At 36.7% G+C, this 16001-nt stretch overlaps 1 protein-coding gene across 5 annotated transcripts; it reads right to left on the bottom strand.

Moving 5' to 3' along the window:
- Positions 1–874: 874 nt before the first annotated feature.
- On the bottom strand, positions 875–15923 carry UTP15 (UTP15 small subunit processome component). 5 transcript variants are annotated; one of them, XM_045571584.1, is made up of 14 exons: positions 15755–15923; positions 15093–15451; positions 13433–13599; positions 12944–13036; positions 12663–12847; positions 11024–11202; positions 10043–10168; positions 8295–8430; positions 6026–6110; positions 5063–5212; positions 4015–4116; positions 3503–3636; positions 3271–3329; positions 875–2259 (listed from the first exon to the last, which is right to left on the bottom strand). In XM_045571584.1, exons 3-14 carry the CDS (start codon positions 13520–13522, stop codon positions 2054–2056), a joined length of 1545 nt encoding a protein of 514 aa, XP_045427540.1. In that variant the 5' UTR covers positions 13523–13599; positions 15093–15451; positions 15755–15923; the 3' UTR covers positions 875–2053. The 5 variants fall into 5 exon arrangements, with proteins under 5 accessions (XP_045427540.1, XP_036266753.1, XP_036266755.1 ...); XM_036410860.2 differs by having other exon boundaries at positions 13433–13561; XM_036410862.2 differs by lacking the exon at positions 15093–15451.
- Positions 15924–16001: the final 78 nt, after the last annotated feature.

Genomic DNA, 16001 nt, shown 5'->3' with positions numbered 1-16001 from the left:
AAAGCTTGCTCGGTGCAGAATTGCTTATGACTATAAAATATAAACTATCCAATTGCCTATTGATAGGAAACTGGTTAAACTGATTATGGCACATCTATACAGTGATATAGGAGGCCAACCTTAAAAGGAATGAAGCTGAGTTATATGTACTGATATGGAGCAATTGAAATGCAGAACAGCATCTAAAACTGCAACTCTCAGTGGAGTTCCGTTCACGTAAGGACTCGCAGCCGCAGCAGGCAGACCAGTTCAGAGTGCTGGATGATGAGGACCTCACGCTTGGCGAATTCAATGTTCAGCGAGAACATCAAGCTTAATGGGTGTTGTGAAAATCAAAGGATGTAAGGGAAACCCTTGTCACATGTTAGACACTTGATGGCAACTAGTTTTAGATAGAATTTCAACTTCTAATTTTTATTAGTATATACACTTATGAAGTTCAATTTTTAAAAAAAGCTTTTAAATACAAATTTATTTATATAAATGAACCCTTTTCAACATAAACAGTTTCTGACTTTGACTGATCTCATAATTACTCACGGAAGCAAACTCCTGGTTTCTTATAGGCTATTGTGCTATGTGACTGCTTAAAGGGAAACTAGACCCTTTTTTGAGCATATTCCCTTATCAGAACACAGAAATACTTTCTTCTGCTTCAAATAAAATAAAAACCTAAATTCCCAGAACTGAAATTTTAAGAGGAGATTCCCGTTACAAAATCTTCCTTTAACTGAAGGTTCTTCTAGCCCAAGGTGTACTTCCTTACAGATAATTAACTCCTTGAGGTGAGACAGGAATTGGTGTAAGGTGGGAGAGGTAGCAAGTGTGAAAACAACCAGTGACTCTCCATCAGGAATTGATACATCTTAGAAAGCCAAGGAAAAAAATAAGAATCTCTTTATTTTTAAAATGTGATTTATACTGAACTTTAAAAAAATACAGCTATTTTCCAAAGCAAGTTACTTTGGCTTGGAGTTCTGAAACATATGACTGTGTAAAGAAAAAAATACAATAACCCATGGACACAGACAATAGGGTGATGAAGGCCTAAGGTGGGGACAGGGGTAGGCTGGAGGGGTCAATGGGGAAAAAAGGGAGACGTGTAATACTTCCAACAATAAAGCATTATTTAAGAACAAAAAAATCCAAATACAAATGAGAAAATGGTTTCCAGACACTTAGGTAGCTACAATATAAATTCCAAACATATAAAAGGCTGAAAGGCTATTTATTTTAAGAGAAATGGCAAGTTTTCTCATTCCACTGACCTGAAGCAAGTTGAAAACTTGGTAAAAAGGCTGCCTACGAAGGGGAATTAGTAAAAACATGGTCCTACTAAGGCCTCTCTGTAGACCTTGCTCTGATAAGGGCAGTCAAGATTAAAAAAATAAAAAGAAAACCTGGGGTGGAGAGCACAATTTCTAGGTACCGACTTTGCCTCATCGCCCTCTCTGAATGCATGTCTAAGTGTCATTATACAGAGCTGGCCACTGATTTGCCCACCTGGAACAGCTCCAGGCCTATTAGCAGCTAAAGGAGAGCATCTGGCCTGTGATAAGTGATGTCAAGGAGAAGGTGGCAAGCTCAGCAGGGCCTGGAAAAACCAAGGGCACTGATTAAAGAAATAATTTATTTGTTGCTGCCATTTGTTTCAATTTTTCCAGGAATGGGTAAAAAAATAAATAAGACCCTGTGTCTTTGGAATGATTCCATTTGAAGCTATCTCCACAGTTCTGAATGCCTATCCAGCTGCTGGTACAGAACTTTGCTGCATGAAAACCAGTATCAACTTGTCCAGGGTGAAGGTGAATTATGATCAAGACAATTGAGATCTTCTAGCCAAAGATGCCACGAAATAATTCAAACTATTACATGGAAAACCATGTCACAAACCATAGTTATTTTCCAGTCATAGCTTTGCCAGTCTCTTCTATAAAACTGCTTCTGTAAATAGTTTGTTTGTTTTTTTTATCGTGTCAGAGAGATTCTTTTTCCAATAGTTAATAGAATCAATTCTATCCCGTTAGCGGTCCTGTGTCTTACGAAGCAGGCACTAGAACTCTATCCTCTTGTTCTCCAGAAGTCCGTCAGAAGCAGGCGTGCTTTCTTTCCTTGTCATGGTAGCAAAAAGCATACCCATCATCCCCATGGTTTCTAGTAGTTCTTTTTGGTAATCAATCTCTTTCTCTACAAGTCCTTGAAGTAACAAAAACTTTTTATCAACTACAGGTGACTGACCAATTACCGGCAGATATATATCTAGAAACAGAGAAAACACAGTTAACTAGAAATATCTAAGTTAACAATAATATTTAGGAAAAGCATAAAAATATTATATGCAAAGGCACTGAAATATCTGTACTTATTTTGTAATTTATGATTTACAGGAAGTAAACAATTTATCTGAATCAATATATTTCAAAAAAGAAGTAGTGATAAAAAGCAGAGCATGAAGCCCTAGCCGGTTTGGCCCAGTGGAAAGAACGTCGGCCTGCAGAATGCAAACTGAAGGTAAAATTTTGGTCAAGAGCACGTACCTCAGTTGCAGACTTGACCCCTGGCCCTGGTTGGAACTTATATGGGAAGCAACCAATTGATGTGTCTCTTTCATATCAATGTTTCTATCTCTGTGTCTCTCCCCCTGCTTTCCACTCTCTCTAAAAATCAATGGCAAAATATCCTCAGGTGAGGATTAACAACAAAAGAAGTAGAGCATGGAAGTTCTGATTTATTTTCATTTCCTCATTAAAAATATATATAATAGTCACGGTCACTATAGATGTTTAAGAAAAAAGGTTTTTTTGCTTTTTTTTTTTTTATCATAACCCTAATAACAGCAATTCAAAGTTGAAGCACTGTAAACATTTTACTGTTTTTAAAATGTTTTTTAAAATGCATTAATTTACTGTTGTTTGTTTTCTCCATAAAAATCTTCAATCAAAAATGTATCCCCTAACTGGTTTGGCTCAGTGGATATAGCATCGGCCTGCGGACTGAAGGGTCCCAGGTTCGATTCCGGTCAAAGGCATGTACCTTGGTTGCATGTACCAGTAGGGAGTGTGCAGGAGGCAGCTGAATCGATGTTTCTCTCTCATCAATGTTTCTAACTCTCTATCCCTCTCCTTTCTTCTCTGTAAAAAATCAATAAAATATATATATTTTTTAATTGATAAAAACATATTTTTATTTGAGTTCCAAATTTTATTTCATATTTTGACATCTCACTTTTGCAAGCATGCTAGGATTTTTCGAGTTTTAACAATTACTTACCAATAACTATTTCAGCAGCATTGATCAAAACAGAAGCAAATCTCGGCTGAGACAGATTCCTACAAAGCAAAAATTGTTTACTGAACCTTGCCAACTTGAAAAAAAATCTTAACATTGACTTGAGTCGTTCTATCAGTTCTCTACCAAGATCGCGTTAGAAGTAAATGTGTCTCGTTTGGGGATAAAGGGTTTCAGATGTAAAGTACATGTGTTTCAGGGATATGAAACATACCTTATCAAAAAGTTAAGCACTCGACTGATTTCCTTTTCATCCCGACCTGCAAGGGCATTTGCAAGAACTCCTCTTCGACTGAGTTCCTTTATGATGGAAACTGTAACCTCAGGTGTCTTTATTGTACAACTGGGCTGGAAAAATTTTCAGAGTCAACATGAGCAGACAAGACAGCACAAGAGAAATTACAGTCTTGGAACTTACTAATAATTGCCAAACTTAATTTCATCTTCACAGTTTTGAGTCATGGTACTGCACAAGACAAGTAATAAAATGATTCCTTTAAAAATATGCTCCCTATAGGTTCATCAATTGTAATAAATGCACCGTTCTGGTAGGGAATGTTGTTAGTGGAGGAAGCTGTGCAAGTGTGGAGGCAAGGGCTATATGGGAAATCTCCGTACCTTCCCTTCAGTTTGGCTTTGAACCTCAATCTTCTCTTAAAAAAAGTCTTAATAAAAAGAATTTTATACACACACACACACACACACACACACTCACTGCTCACTCACCTCAAGGACTCTGTCAAGTGCTTTGGAAATCCGGAAATTTTTCAGATCCCTGTCATACAATTCTAGGTGTTTTTTTGACGGTCTGTTGATCAAAATGTCATCCTGCATTGAAAAGTAAATTTACAGAGAAAAATCAACACCTGTATAAAAAGAACTTGTTTGTAGTGGTATTTTTATACCATGGCATTCCTAAACTACTCCTGAATAATGATCCCATACCTATAATATAGATAAAACGGAAACAGAATAATCTGTCACATCAGCGTGCTCTTACTCTCCTATGATTGTAAGTTACAATGCATACACAACACCTCCACTCTGGGAAGACGTTACTGATTTCAATTCTCTTTACATGTCAAGCAATAAGATTTAGTAGAAAGGGAAAAAAAGATTTAGAGAAATTATGATTCAGTCAACTTGATCCAGTCAATTATGATTCAAATGAAATTCTGGACAATTTATAACTTCCCCATCCTCTCAGATGCCAAAGGGGGACGTTATTGACTCTACAACTTCTCAGGGCGGTTTAGATCACATCAGATGGCATGTGAAATACATCACTCTGAATATGGTAAAGTATTACAGCATTGTTATGATTATGGGTATTAAATAAAGTAGTCCTTATTCCCCATTACTTATTAGTAAAGTCCCCAATCTAGCAATCTAGAGATAAATTTGATATAGAAAAAAATCAAAATAAAGTTAAATGCCATGTAAACTATACTTCCCAGTAATGTGCAGGGAATTTGCTGCTCTAACAAATTTCTCCTTAAAAAAAAAAATAAAGGATATATATATATATACTTTTAAAAAAAATACCTTTTGCCCTAGCCGGTTTGGCTCAGTGGATAGAGTGTCGGCCTGAGGACTAAAGAGTCCCAAGTTCAATTCTGGTTAAGGGCACATGCCTGGATTGCAGGCTCAATCCCAGTAGGGGGTGTGCAGGAGACAGCTGATCAATGATTCTCTCTCATCAACAATGTTTCTCTCTCTCTCCCTCTCCCTTCCTCTCTAAAATCAATAAAAATATATATATATTTTTAAATACCTTTTGCCTTATATAATTTTTCCCTTTAATAAAAGTTCGATATGCAGGCCTTCTTCTTCTGGGAAGAGAATCCTTCTTTGCTTCAGATTTCCGATGTTTAACACTCAGTATTCCATTGGTCATTCCTACAACTATTGTCTCATCTTCATGCTAACAGCAATTACAAAAAAATAGGTTAATCTATTCCTAACTCATAAATTACCATACTTTTTCTTCAAAATACCATTTATAATGTATTTGCTGCTAATCCATACTTTCACCAAGAGTTCCATTTAGCTATAGATATTCTGCCTAACATATCTATGCAAAAATTTAGAGCAAAATCATTTTCTCCTCTAGGATACTATTATATGGACAGAACTTATACCTACTATAAATCATCATTGGCAGTTTGTATAATAATGTGCAGTCAATGACATCTTGGAAAACTCCAAAATATTTTTTTCTGCATCCTCTTACTAGAAAAAAGGGATTATGTAATGACATGATTTTTCTACTCTTGCCAAGAAAATATTTAGTTTTCCTCTCCCAATTTAGATTTCGATAAAATGTATTCAAATATTCTCCTCCTCAATAGCTCGTGAAACTGGACAGTGAACATTCCAGAAAGAGCAGTCAACAAAGGAAAGGAGATACTTTATTTTGTTGTCCTCTTTCCTCCACGGTCCCTACCCCTCAATTTTTTTACCCCCTCAGAGAGCCAACCCTTGAGTTAAATGTTTTGAAGAGTTTTATCAACTGCACTTGGTTTGAAGCTATGCAGTGTGTGGGACCTAAATCTGAAAGCATGCTAAGTTACTGGGGCAAGTCATATATTCTAGTAATTGTCTTAATTCAATACTCTAATGTGACAAAAAGAAAATAAGATTTATTCGAATACAAAGATAAACCCTACCATTTCATTTTAGTTTCATGTAACAGGCAAGGTTAGAGGAAGCTTTAAAAGAAACTAAAAGTACTTACTGCAAGTGCAAGACTCAAAATTGAAGCTGCATAATCAAAACTGTGGACTACTTTGTAGGAAGTTGTGCTATATACTTTCACCTTCCTAATAAAAAAGAAAGGTCTGTCATAAAAATATCTTGAAAATGAGTATAAAATTTTCCATTTTTTGGAAAATTCAATATGTGAATATTAAAATTTACACAATGAAGATAAACAATAATTAGTAATATTAATTACAAACTAATTCATCACTGAATCCTCTCTTTTAAAAAGAAGTATTTATTAGGACTAGCCATACGTTTGTATAAAGACTGGCCACTAGAAGGATAGACCACAAAGCATTGTTGCCTGAAGATAAAACGAGGTGAAGAACAAGTATTAATGAAAGTGCAAAAGAGCAAGTTTTCTCAACTTTAGCAACATTAATATTTTGGGCCAGATGAGTTTTTGTTGGGGGGGGAGGGGGCCTGCTCTGTGATTGCATGGCCTCTACTCACTCTATGCCAGCAGCACTCTGACCCAAGTTGTGACAAAAAACAAAATATCCTCAGATATTGCCAAATATCCCAAGGGACAAAAATCACTATGGGTCAAGAACTACTGCAGACAGAGCCAAGTTATCTAGCTTTTAGTCCCAAGTTGCCTACCAACACCATTAGAGAGAATTTGCTATTCACAATAAATTCCTTTGTATTAGAAGTATTTTTTAGCTTTACAATGAATACTTTTTAATAAACAGACTGAGGGGGGAAGGCTTTACATAATGAGGGAGAAATTAAAAATGACCAACAGAGGAATATAATTCTAGAACTGTGCTGTAGTTCACATGTGGCTACTAAGCTCTTGAAATGTGACTAGTAAAAATGAAGAACTGAATTTTTTTTTTTTACTTAATTTTAATTAATTTAAATTTTAAAACTGCAGCAGTATAAAAATATTTTTCTGTTAAACACCAGTATATTTCACTTTAATCACTATAAAACACTGTTATCAGAGGGCATGTATTACATGCTAAAGTTGTTTCTAGTGTCTCATTAATTTTTATAGTGATTACATATTGAAATAATATTTTAGATACAGTGAATTAAATGAATTTTACCTAGTTAAATTAACTTTACCTAGTTCTTGTTATCTCTTTAATGTGGCTACTATGACATTTTAAATGACATATGTAAGCTCATATTATATTTCTGCTAGACAGCATTGTTCCAGAACATTAACTAATGGAATACTAATACCTATTTAAAATAGTAAAATTGAACTACATTAATATATATAAATTTTTACATGAAGTTTTAAATTTTAAATATAAACTAGAATACATACGTATACATACTCATTATAACTGTTTGAAATATATGAATATACCATAATGATTTTAAAAGAAACTACAGAATCAGATTGTTTTAAAAGACCAATGTTTGAATGGCTCAGTAAAAGTTCTTAAGTATGCCTTGGCTGCTGTGGCTCGGTTGGAGCATCATCCAGTGCACTGAAGGGTCTCGGGTTCCAGTACTGGTCAGGGTGAGTACAGGAGGCAACGGATCAATGTTTCTCTCTCATCTCTCTCTCCTCTCTCTCTCTATCTCTCTCTCTCTCTCTTTCCCTCTCTCTCTCTCTCCCTCCCTCCCTCCCTCCCTCTCTTTCCCTTCCTCTCTCTTTAAAGTCAATTAAAAAATATTATCCTCAGATGAGAATAAAAATTCCTTAATTATATAAGTTAAAGCAATAAACTACATCAAAGTTTTCTATATGTAAATAAAAGGTCAAAACTTTTAAACTCAAAAGAATTTTTTTCATGGAAATCATTTGGCAGAATATTTATTTTATCACAAAAACTGCAGAAATAACTCATTTCCAGCAGTAAGTACTTATCCTATATAATAAAAGGCTAATATGCAAATTGACCAAACAGCAGAACAACTAGTCACTATGATGCACACGACAACCAGGGGGAAGACACTCAACACAGGAGCTGCCCCCTGGTGATCAGTGCATTTCCACAGGGGGAGCACAGCTCAGCCAGAAGCTAGGGTCATGGCTGGCAAGAGCAGTAGTGATGGGGGAAGCCTCTCCCGCCTCCATGGTAGTACTAAGGATATCTGACTGACTGTCCAACTGATGGGGAGCAGCCTAAAGTCAATTGGACATCCCCTGAGGGCTCCCAAACTGTGAGAGTGCAGGCTAGGCTGAGGGATCCCTCCCCCCAACCCCCCAGCGCATGATTTTCATGCACCGGGCCTCTAGTATACTAATAATGATGAAGAAAGAAAATGAAAATGCTAACCTATCCAGTGAACCAGAGAGTAACCTCTGTCCAGAGCTGCTCAGGCATAAACACGTCACAGTTTTATGATGATTTTTTAAAGACACTAGCAACTGTCCTCCTTTTAGCATGTCCCAGACTTTAACATAACGGCCTCCTATAAAAAGAAATAATCATTAGTTTGATATTCGCCTATAGATTAAAAAATTTAAGACCTGAAGAGCATTCTTCACTGGACACTCCACAGCACAGAGGTTAAGTGAGGGCTTCCAGAGCCAGAGTGCCTGGTTTCAAAGCTGACTCTCTTTCGCCGGGTGTGTACCTGATAATAACTGCTCCTACCTCACAGAGCTGTTATGACAATTACGTAATTTCTTATTTTTAAAATACACAAAACTACCTGGTAAAATAAAAAGTAAAACCAAAAGATTTTAATGAAATTATAATAAAACATTCTTCAAAAGAAATGTTGTAATACCATGTAAATAATGCAGATTTTATTTCCAAAAAATGTTCGAACCCCAAATTTCCCTATAACTTTTTCTTACTTTAAGAGTTGGAAAGAACCTAAAACACAATTTAATCCAGTGGTTAAAAAATAATTTTTTAAAACAGCATCTTAATGAAATATTAATAGCATCTTAATAAAATCTTAAGCAGAAGTCTAAGAGATTAAATAGAAAAGGGGCTGTGTAAGGGGGGACCAAATTTCTTACCTATCCTGACTGTGCAAGAGAGCCTGGAACCCAATTCACGGTCCTGCCTCTTCACAGGTGGCAGCTCATGACAGAGATTAGTTTGAAACCACTGATCGAGCCTAACCTCTCCTTTTCAAGATCGATAGAAGTTAAGGGATTGCTCAAGGTGACATAACTCGTGACACAGTAATTAGTATAAAGGTACCTATCATACTTCTCATCTTAAACTTTTCATTTCTCAAAACAATAGCAAGACAAATAAATACGTCTGGCAATGTTATCAACTTTTTTTTTTTTTAATCAAATAGGTACTAGGGAGTATAAAACAGGATAATTTCAGAATTTTTTTTAAAAGGCTACACACAGCCCTTTTCTAATATGCTATAAAGTACACATACTATCTATGTATGCTTCCAAGGTCAACACATTAATTTGGATTTGACAAATGAAAACAGCCAATTCACTTCTTCCATTATAATTTTGAAAATGCACTATGATCAACATAAGAACACTTCAGTTCCACCCTCGAAGAAAAATGTAGCAAGGCCTCTTTTGACCTCACATTACCTCCTCCTCCAAGATTGGAACTATTTCCTGGGTAAGGCCATTTCATCGAGTCACAAGAAAAAGACAAGCCTGATTCTAGATCTGAAAGAAACTGTGTTTTCAAAAACTGCCATGGATCTCTTGTGTGAGAATAACAGCAGGTGTACAACCTGGATTTCTGGGTTAAGGACATAAGCAGGCTCTCAAGTTCGAGGATTTCAGATATATTTACCACTTTGCCTTGGACAAAATATTTAAAACTTTTATTTATTTTCTCAGTTGTAAAACAGAGAGAAAACTACCTACCTTGTCGGCTCATCTAGGGCATCAGAGATAATAGCACAGTATCTGGTTCACATAGGTACTCAATAAGTGATAACTGCTTCCCTGTCCCACTTATCAATGTTTAAGCAAACACACATATATAGGCAAAAGTGCACACTGATAAATTTTAAAAAGTAACTGATAAGAAATTATCTGATTCAAGACCAACATACTGGTGAAAGCAATTTTTAAAAGAAATACCTGCTGATACCAGAAGACCTCCAGAGGGAAAAAGCAGGACACTTTCCACTGGCTGACCATGCTCTACCGAGACAACACTCTTGTTTGTTCGTGTATCAAACATCTTCACAGTATGATCATATGATCCTAGGATATCAATTTTTATTATGTGAGTTTCACTATTCAAAACAACAAAAACTATATTGTGTGTGTGTGTGAGTGTGTGTGCATATATGTATATTCAAACGTAAAATTTTAAAGGAGAAAAGCTTAGCCCCACTGTTGTTACTCAGTGGTTGAGCATCTACCCAAGCACCAAGAGGTCACAAGTTCGATTCCTAGTCAGGGCACATGCCTGGGTTTTGGGCTTGATCCGCATTGGGCGTTGTGTAGAAGACAGACACTCAATGTTGTTTCTCTCTCATTGATGTTTCTCTCTCTCTCCCTCTCCCTTCCTCTCTAAAAAAAAATCAATAAAAACATATTAAAATAAATAGGTAAATATATAAATGGAAAAAAGCTTAGATGAAATTTTTAAAGAGTCATATGTAAATTCATAAAGATATAGTATCTCTAAACTCTTTGGTACCACTGACTGTTTCTGAAGAAGCATGACATTATATTATGCAGAATCTTAAACTATTCCCATCTCCAGGCTTCTGTCACTACTGAGTCATCTGGGAATCTCTGCACAGGCACCCAAAGACTGACTGCATTGTCTTGTTTCCCAGCTGTTGGACACTCTGAAATCAGAATGCTAAACCCATTACAGTTCTAATTGTCTTATGTTTTCAAGGCAGCCTGATGTTTCCAAGTACATTTGGAGGACAGGAATAACAATCACCAAAAAGAAAAAAGAAAAAGAAAACAACTAGAAAACAAAAACATGTTTATTAAAAAATGTTTAAACTCCTCTATCCAAAAAAAAATCCCAAAGCATATTAAAGTCTAGCACAGTTATCAACTTTGGGGGAAGCGGGGACGGGGAGCGAGTTTACCAACCTGTTACAAAGAGATCTGGGTTCAGCCTGCTAGCACATCCACACCTCACATAATCAGAATGTTCTTTGAAAGTCAGAATTTCTTTGGAGTTTGGAATATCCCATAATTTAACTGTATAATCATCAGCCCCAGAGACCACATGATATTTGTCAGCTGTAAAATCTACTGTATGGACTGCTCTGAAAGATAAAGGATCAGTTAGTTCATTAAAAAGCAATAAAAAATGATAGTTCTGACACCTTCTAACATAAAACACTTCTTTCCCGCAAATGTTTCAGGGTGTAATTGCAGGGTGAAATCATAAGAGAGAAAAAAATCTTTAAAACAGGTGTTTGTCCTCAAGCTAACTTCAAATTTTAAATACCCATGTACTATGAAGTTAATAAAAATATTAAACAATAGCCATAAAATTATATTTTCTAATATGTTAACAATTCTACTTAGCTGCTCAATGAAAGTAAAATATTCTAAATGTTGGTACACAGGTACTTTAATTTAAACAATTTCAAAATGGGTAGTTCCTTAAAAAATTCTAAGAAAATCTGCCACTAAATAGGATCATGTTAAGTAAGTTTCTGTTATATTTTAAATGTTTCACTGATGGGATAAGACCATTCTGATAATCTCTCTCTCTATATATATATAAAACCCTAAGCAACCAGCCAACCATCCAACCAGTAGCACTGACCACTAGGGGGCAGACGCTCAACACAAAAGCAGGAGCAGAAACCACAGTATGGACACATGGAACAGACTGATGAATCTCAGAGGGAAAAGGGGAGGAGGAGGGAGAATGGGAAGAGATTAACTAAGGACATTATATGCATACTAGAGGCCTGATGCACCAGTGGTGTCCCTCGGTGTGGCCTGCACCCGCTCACAATCTGGGACCCCTCATGGGATGTCAGAGAGCAGGTTCCAGCCTGATCCCCGCAGGCCAGGCCAAGGGACTCCACCAATGCACAAATCTGTGCACTGGGCCTTTAGTACAAAAAGAAAAGAAAAACACTCTTAAGATTTTAAATTGATAACAAATTATAGAAATGACATTGGTAATCCTGAAATAAAGTTATAATATAAAATTGCCTTGACAATTCAATTGATCAAGAGGCAAAATACTAAATCCAAGAAGAAAGAAAACCCACCTTCCAACATAACTTCAAAATGAGAACATCTAACACAGTTCAGGCTTATAAAGTTCTCATTAATAGTTGTGAGGCTGCCTTTCTATCAGTGGTTTATAATCACAACTGGGTTACGGATCTCATGAGAAGTTAATGAACACTATAGAATGTCTCCCTAGATAAACATCCATTTCCTAAAATGTCACATATGATTGATTCTAGGGAATTCATAAGCCCCATCAAACTTCACCTTAGGACTGAACCAGGAAACAGACTATTTTACAACAACCAAGAAATAAAGTATTTAAAGATACATATCTCTGTGTTTTTATTCAAAGCCCAGAAAACAGAATTTACAAAAAAAAAAGAACACATAAAAAGCACCTGTCTAAAACTGTATGGTAAAAAAAAATGAATTAGCCTTGTGACAATTTTGCAATATATACAAATATCAAATATAATGTTGTTTGTAAATTATACCTCAATTAAAAAAGATTTTTTTAACTGTCTCTTACTTAGTATGGCCTTCAAACTGCCGGAGGGGAGCCCTCCCCGTTATATCAAAAAGCTGAACTCCACCATCTTCACTGCCAGCCACAAGCAATCTACCATCCTGCCGATAAGTAGCGCAGTAAGCTGTGTCTTTAAATCGGGAAAACGTTTTTATAGGTTCCTGGGAGTATCGCCCATAAATGTGAATCTACAAGAAAAAAAAACATGGTATTTTACCAGATGGCTCACAATTAGTAGTAAATATAAACTATAAATAGAAAAATAAATGCAATGTTATATTTACCCTTGAAGAAGCTGTGACAGCGTAATTATATGGAGGCTGCGGAGAAAAGTCTACTTTTGACACTGCACCAAACTCCTTGATCTGAACAGGGGTCTTAATAAAAAAATAATACAGAGTATTAACAATTACAGTATTCAGTATTCACAGAGTTAAAACTGATAATATCTATTTAAGTCTTTATAATCAAGAAGAATTAATTTTACATCACTTCCTCCTTTAGATTAAAGCAAAAAAAAAAAAAAAACTTCTTGCATATGAGATTCAAATTCTAAAATTTAATTCAATTGTCACTGATTAATCATCTATTTTGTACTAGGCACTTGTATGATTAAAATGATTAGGCAGCAATTTACATAAAATCCCAAGAAAATATCTAATATCAAATTTTCTGCCCAAACTATTAGCTACTGATACTGTTTTTAGTTATTAATGCTTAACTAAAGTATCCAAAGTATAACACATGCTGGAGAAATTGGCATAAATACTTACCTTATAGTTGTTCCAGTACAGTGTATCCTGGGTGATTTTTTCACCAAGTATAGGATATGTCTGAATAGCTACAGGCTTATAACCAGCCATAATTTCATACAATTACTTTTATCCAAAAGTAGTCTGAAACTGATGTTAGAAATAATTTTAGTGACTCTGCCTTATGTCTGAAAAAGAAAATATTTTATGTACATGTTACTCATAAACCTGTGTGTATAAATAGCTGTAATTTTCATTCTGCATCCTTTCAAAAGGCTGTGTAGAAGTTTAGTGATCAGTAGACCATTTTATAACACAGAAAAATAAGCTAAAGGAAGAAGGAAGAATACAGATAGGGCTACCATATTGCACTATCCAACTCAGCTATACACAGAGGCTACTTACAAATATCCTCATACCTAACTGACCAATTTATAACACTTGGGAATAAATCTAGTTTAGCCATCCAGTAGCCAAAGCAGAGAGAAACATTATGGCTTAGAATGTTCATTTACTGAAGGTGAACTGCAAATGTAAAAGTTGCCTGGAATTAAATTAGGATAAAATTTAATCTTTAATAAGCCAGGGATTGACTTCCTGAAAGCCTAAAATCCAACAAAGGAAAACAAAACTAACATTCTAATGTGGGAGCTTAAAATTAAATTTAAAGTCTTAAAAGAAAATAAATCAAGAAGATAATATTCTGATGTAGAAACTCAAAATTAAATTAATTAATTTTTAAGATGGCTTAAACAATAAGAAAACAAGAATAAAGCAATTCTGGAATTAAATCCAAATTAAAGTGAGAGAACAGAATGAAATTTACAACTGACATGTAATTAAGGCCAAATGTCTTTCCAGACTATTCAATTTGCAAGAGGTGAATGATTCCAATGGTACTTCGCATCAACTATCCCAGAAAGCCCGAATATAGTGCAGTAGTTACACCAAAATCTCTAAGTGTAACATGTTAAAGGCTGTTTTGATGAAACATGGTAATGTGATTAAAAAGGGGGGAAACTTTTCTGTTCATTCAAGTACTTACCATGTATAAGACACTGTTCTAGGCACTAGGGATACAAGGATGATTGAAAGACGTGGTGTGTACCCTCACACTTGAATATTCTCCATTTCAGCTTGTGATTTGCACCAGCTAGGAATCTGGAATCAGTCTTAACTTGTCTCTTCCTTCTCACTTCTAAGATCCAAAAAGATCTGCTGACTTTACCTCCCAAATTAAACTTCATCACATTCACTCCACCTAGTTCCACTGCCCTAATTCAGATCTTCTCATCTACTTATAATGCAACATCAGGTCCTCCTAACTCCCTCGTCCATCTTCCAAATGGCCATCAGAGATATTGAACTACAAAGAACGTTTGTAGAATAAAGGAAAGGATGCGTTGTGCTGGGTTCCATGGGAAAACACAAAATTAAAATCACAAATGGAACTATAAGATGAACGTTGTTATAGGAGGGGACAAACTTTTTCTGTAAAGGGCCAGGTGATAAATATTTCAGGCTTTGTGGGCCAACAGGAAAACAGAGGGTATTCGTGTAGTTACTTATATAGTAAGAAAGAAAATTTCCAATGAAACACCCAAAATAGTGATGACTACAATTTTTTTTAAAATTTCTGAATGAAAATGATTTGGAGGAGGGAGGAGATTATTTCACTCACTCCAGTTTCAAAGTCAGTGTTTCCTATCATCAAACAGACTGCAAATGTTCATCTGCAAAAATCATGCTTGGCTCACTAACTACCCAAAAACAAGCACCTGGCCTAATCTAGCCTGCAGGACTTTGCCCCGTACTAGAGTATAAGCAAAAGAGCACATAACTGCCCTGAGAGAAAGAGTTTAACATTAAGAAGGGAAACTGAGGAGCAGGAGCAGTGGTTTGCCTGATTAGTGAGAACAGCATTGACAGGAGGGGAGAAGGAGGAGGGACCATGACGCAGTGCAAAGGCCATAAGTGATGTGAAATCTGGGTGGCTCCCAGAAAGATCCAAAGTGTGCGTTTCCGCTGGGCTTTGAATGACTAGATGATATTAAACCAGACTGGACGGAGGAGGGAGTATTAGAAACCGAGGGTACCTCCTAAGCACAGACTTGCGATTAGAAGATGCGGATTACTCCGGGGACGAGTCACAGCGGGCAGTGCAATGGGGATGTGATCGTAAAGGACACAATCTGTGTCCAAGAGAAATTGAGGGGATCCTCCTGGGCTGGTTAGGAGGTAACCAGCGGAGGAGACTGGGGAGCCCAGAGAGGAGCATGCCAGATAACAAGGCAGAGCCGGCGTGGGTCTGAGCTACCCTCATCGGGAGCCGCCTTTACCTACCTCCGATGGGCCCCGAGGGTCCGCCGAAACGCCCGGACTTCAGGAGACTTTCCCGGACCCCGCCAGACCCCTCCCCGGACAGCCCAGAATCACCAGGAACCGGCCACATGGGCCCTCAGAAGTCACCCAGGCACCCGGAGAATGGAAAGGCCGGGCCCGTCGCCTGTTGATGACGTAACTGCTCGGGCTCCGCGGACTCTCGCCGCGCGCGGGTGTCGCGGGGGCGGGGCGGGTAAGGTGGGCGGGG

This window comes from Pipistrellus kuhlii, unplaced genomic scaffold (genome assembly GCF_014108245.1).
Source record: "Pipistrellus kuhlii isolate mPipKuh1 unplaced genomic scaffold, mPipKuh1.p scaffold_m20_p_4, whole genome shotgun sequence".
In the NCBI taxonomy this organism is placed as follows: domain Eukaryota; kingdom Metazoa; phylum Chordata; class Mammalia; order Chiroptera; family Vespertilionidae; genus Pipistrellus; species Pipistrellus kuhlii.
This window is presented reverse-complemented; position numbering and strand designations above follow the sequence as displayed.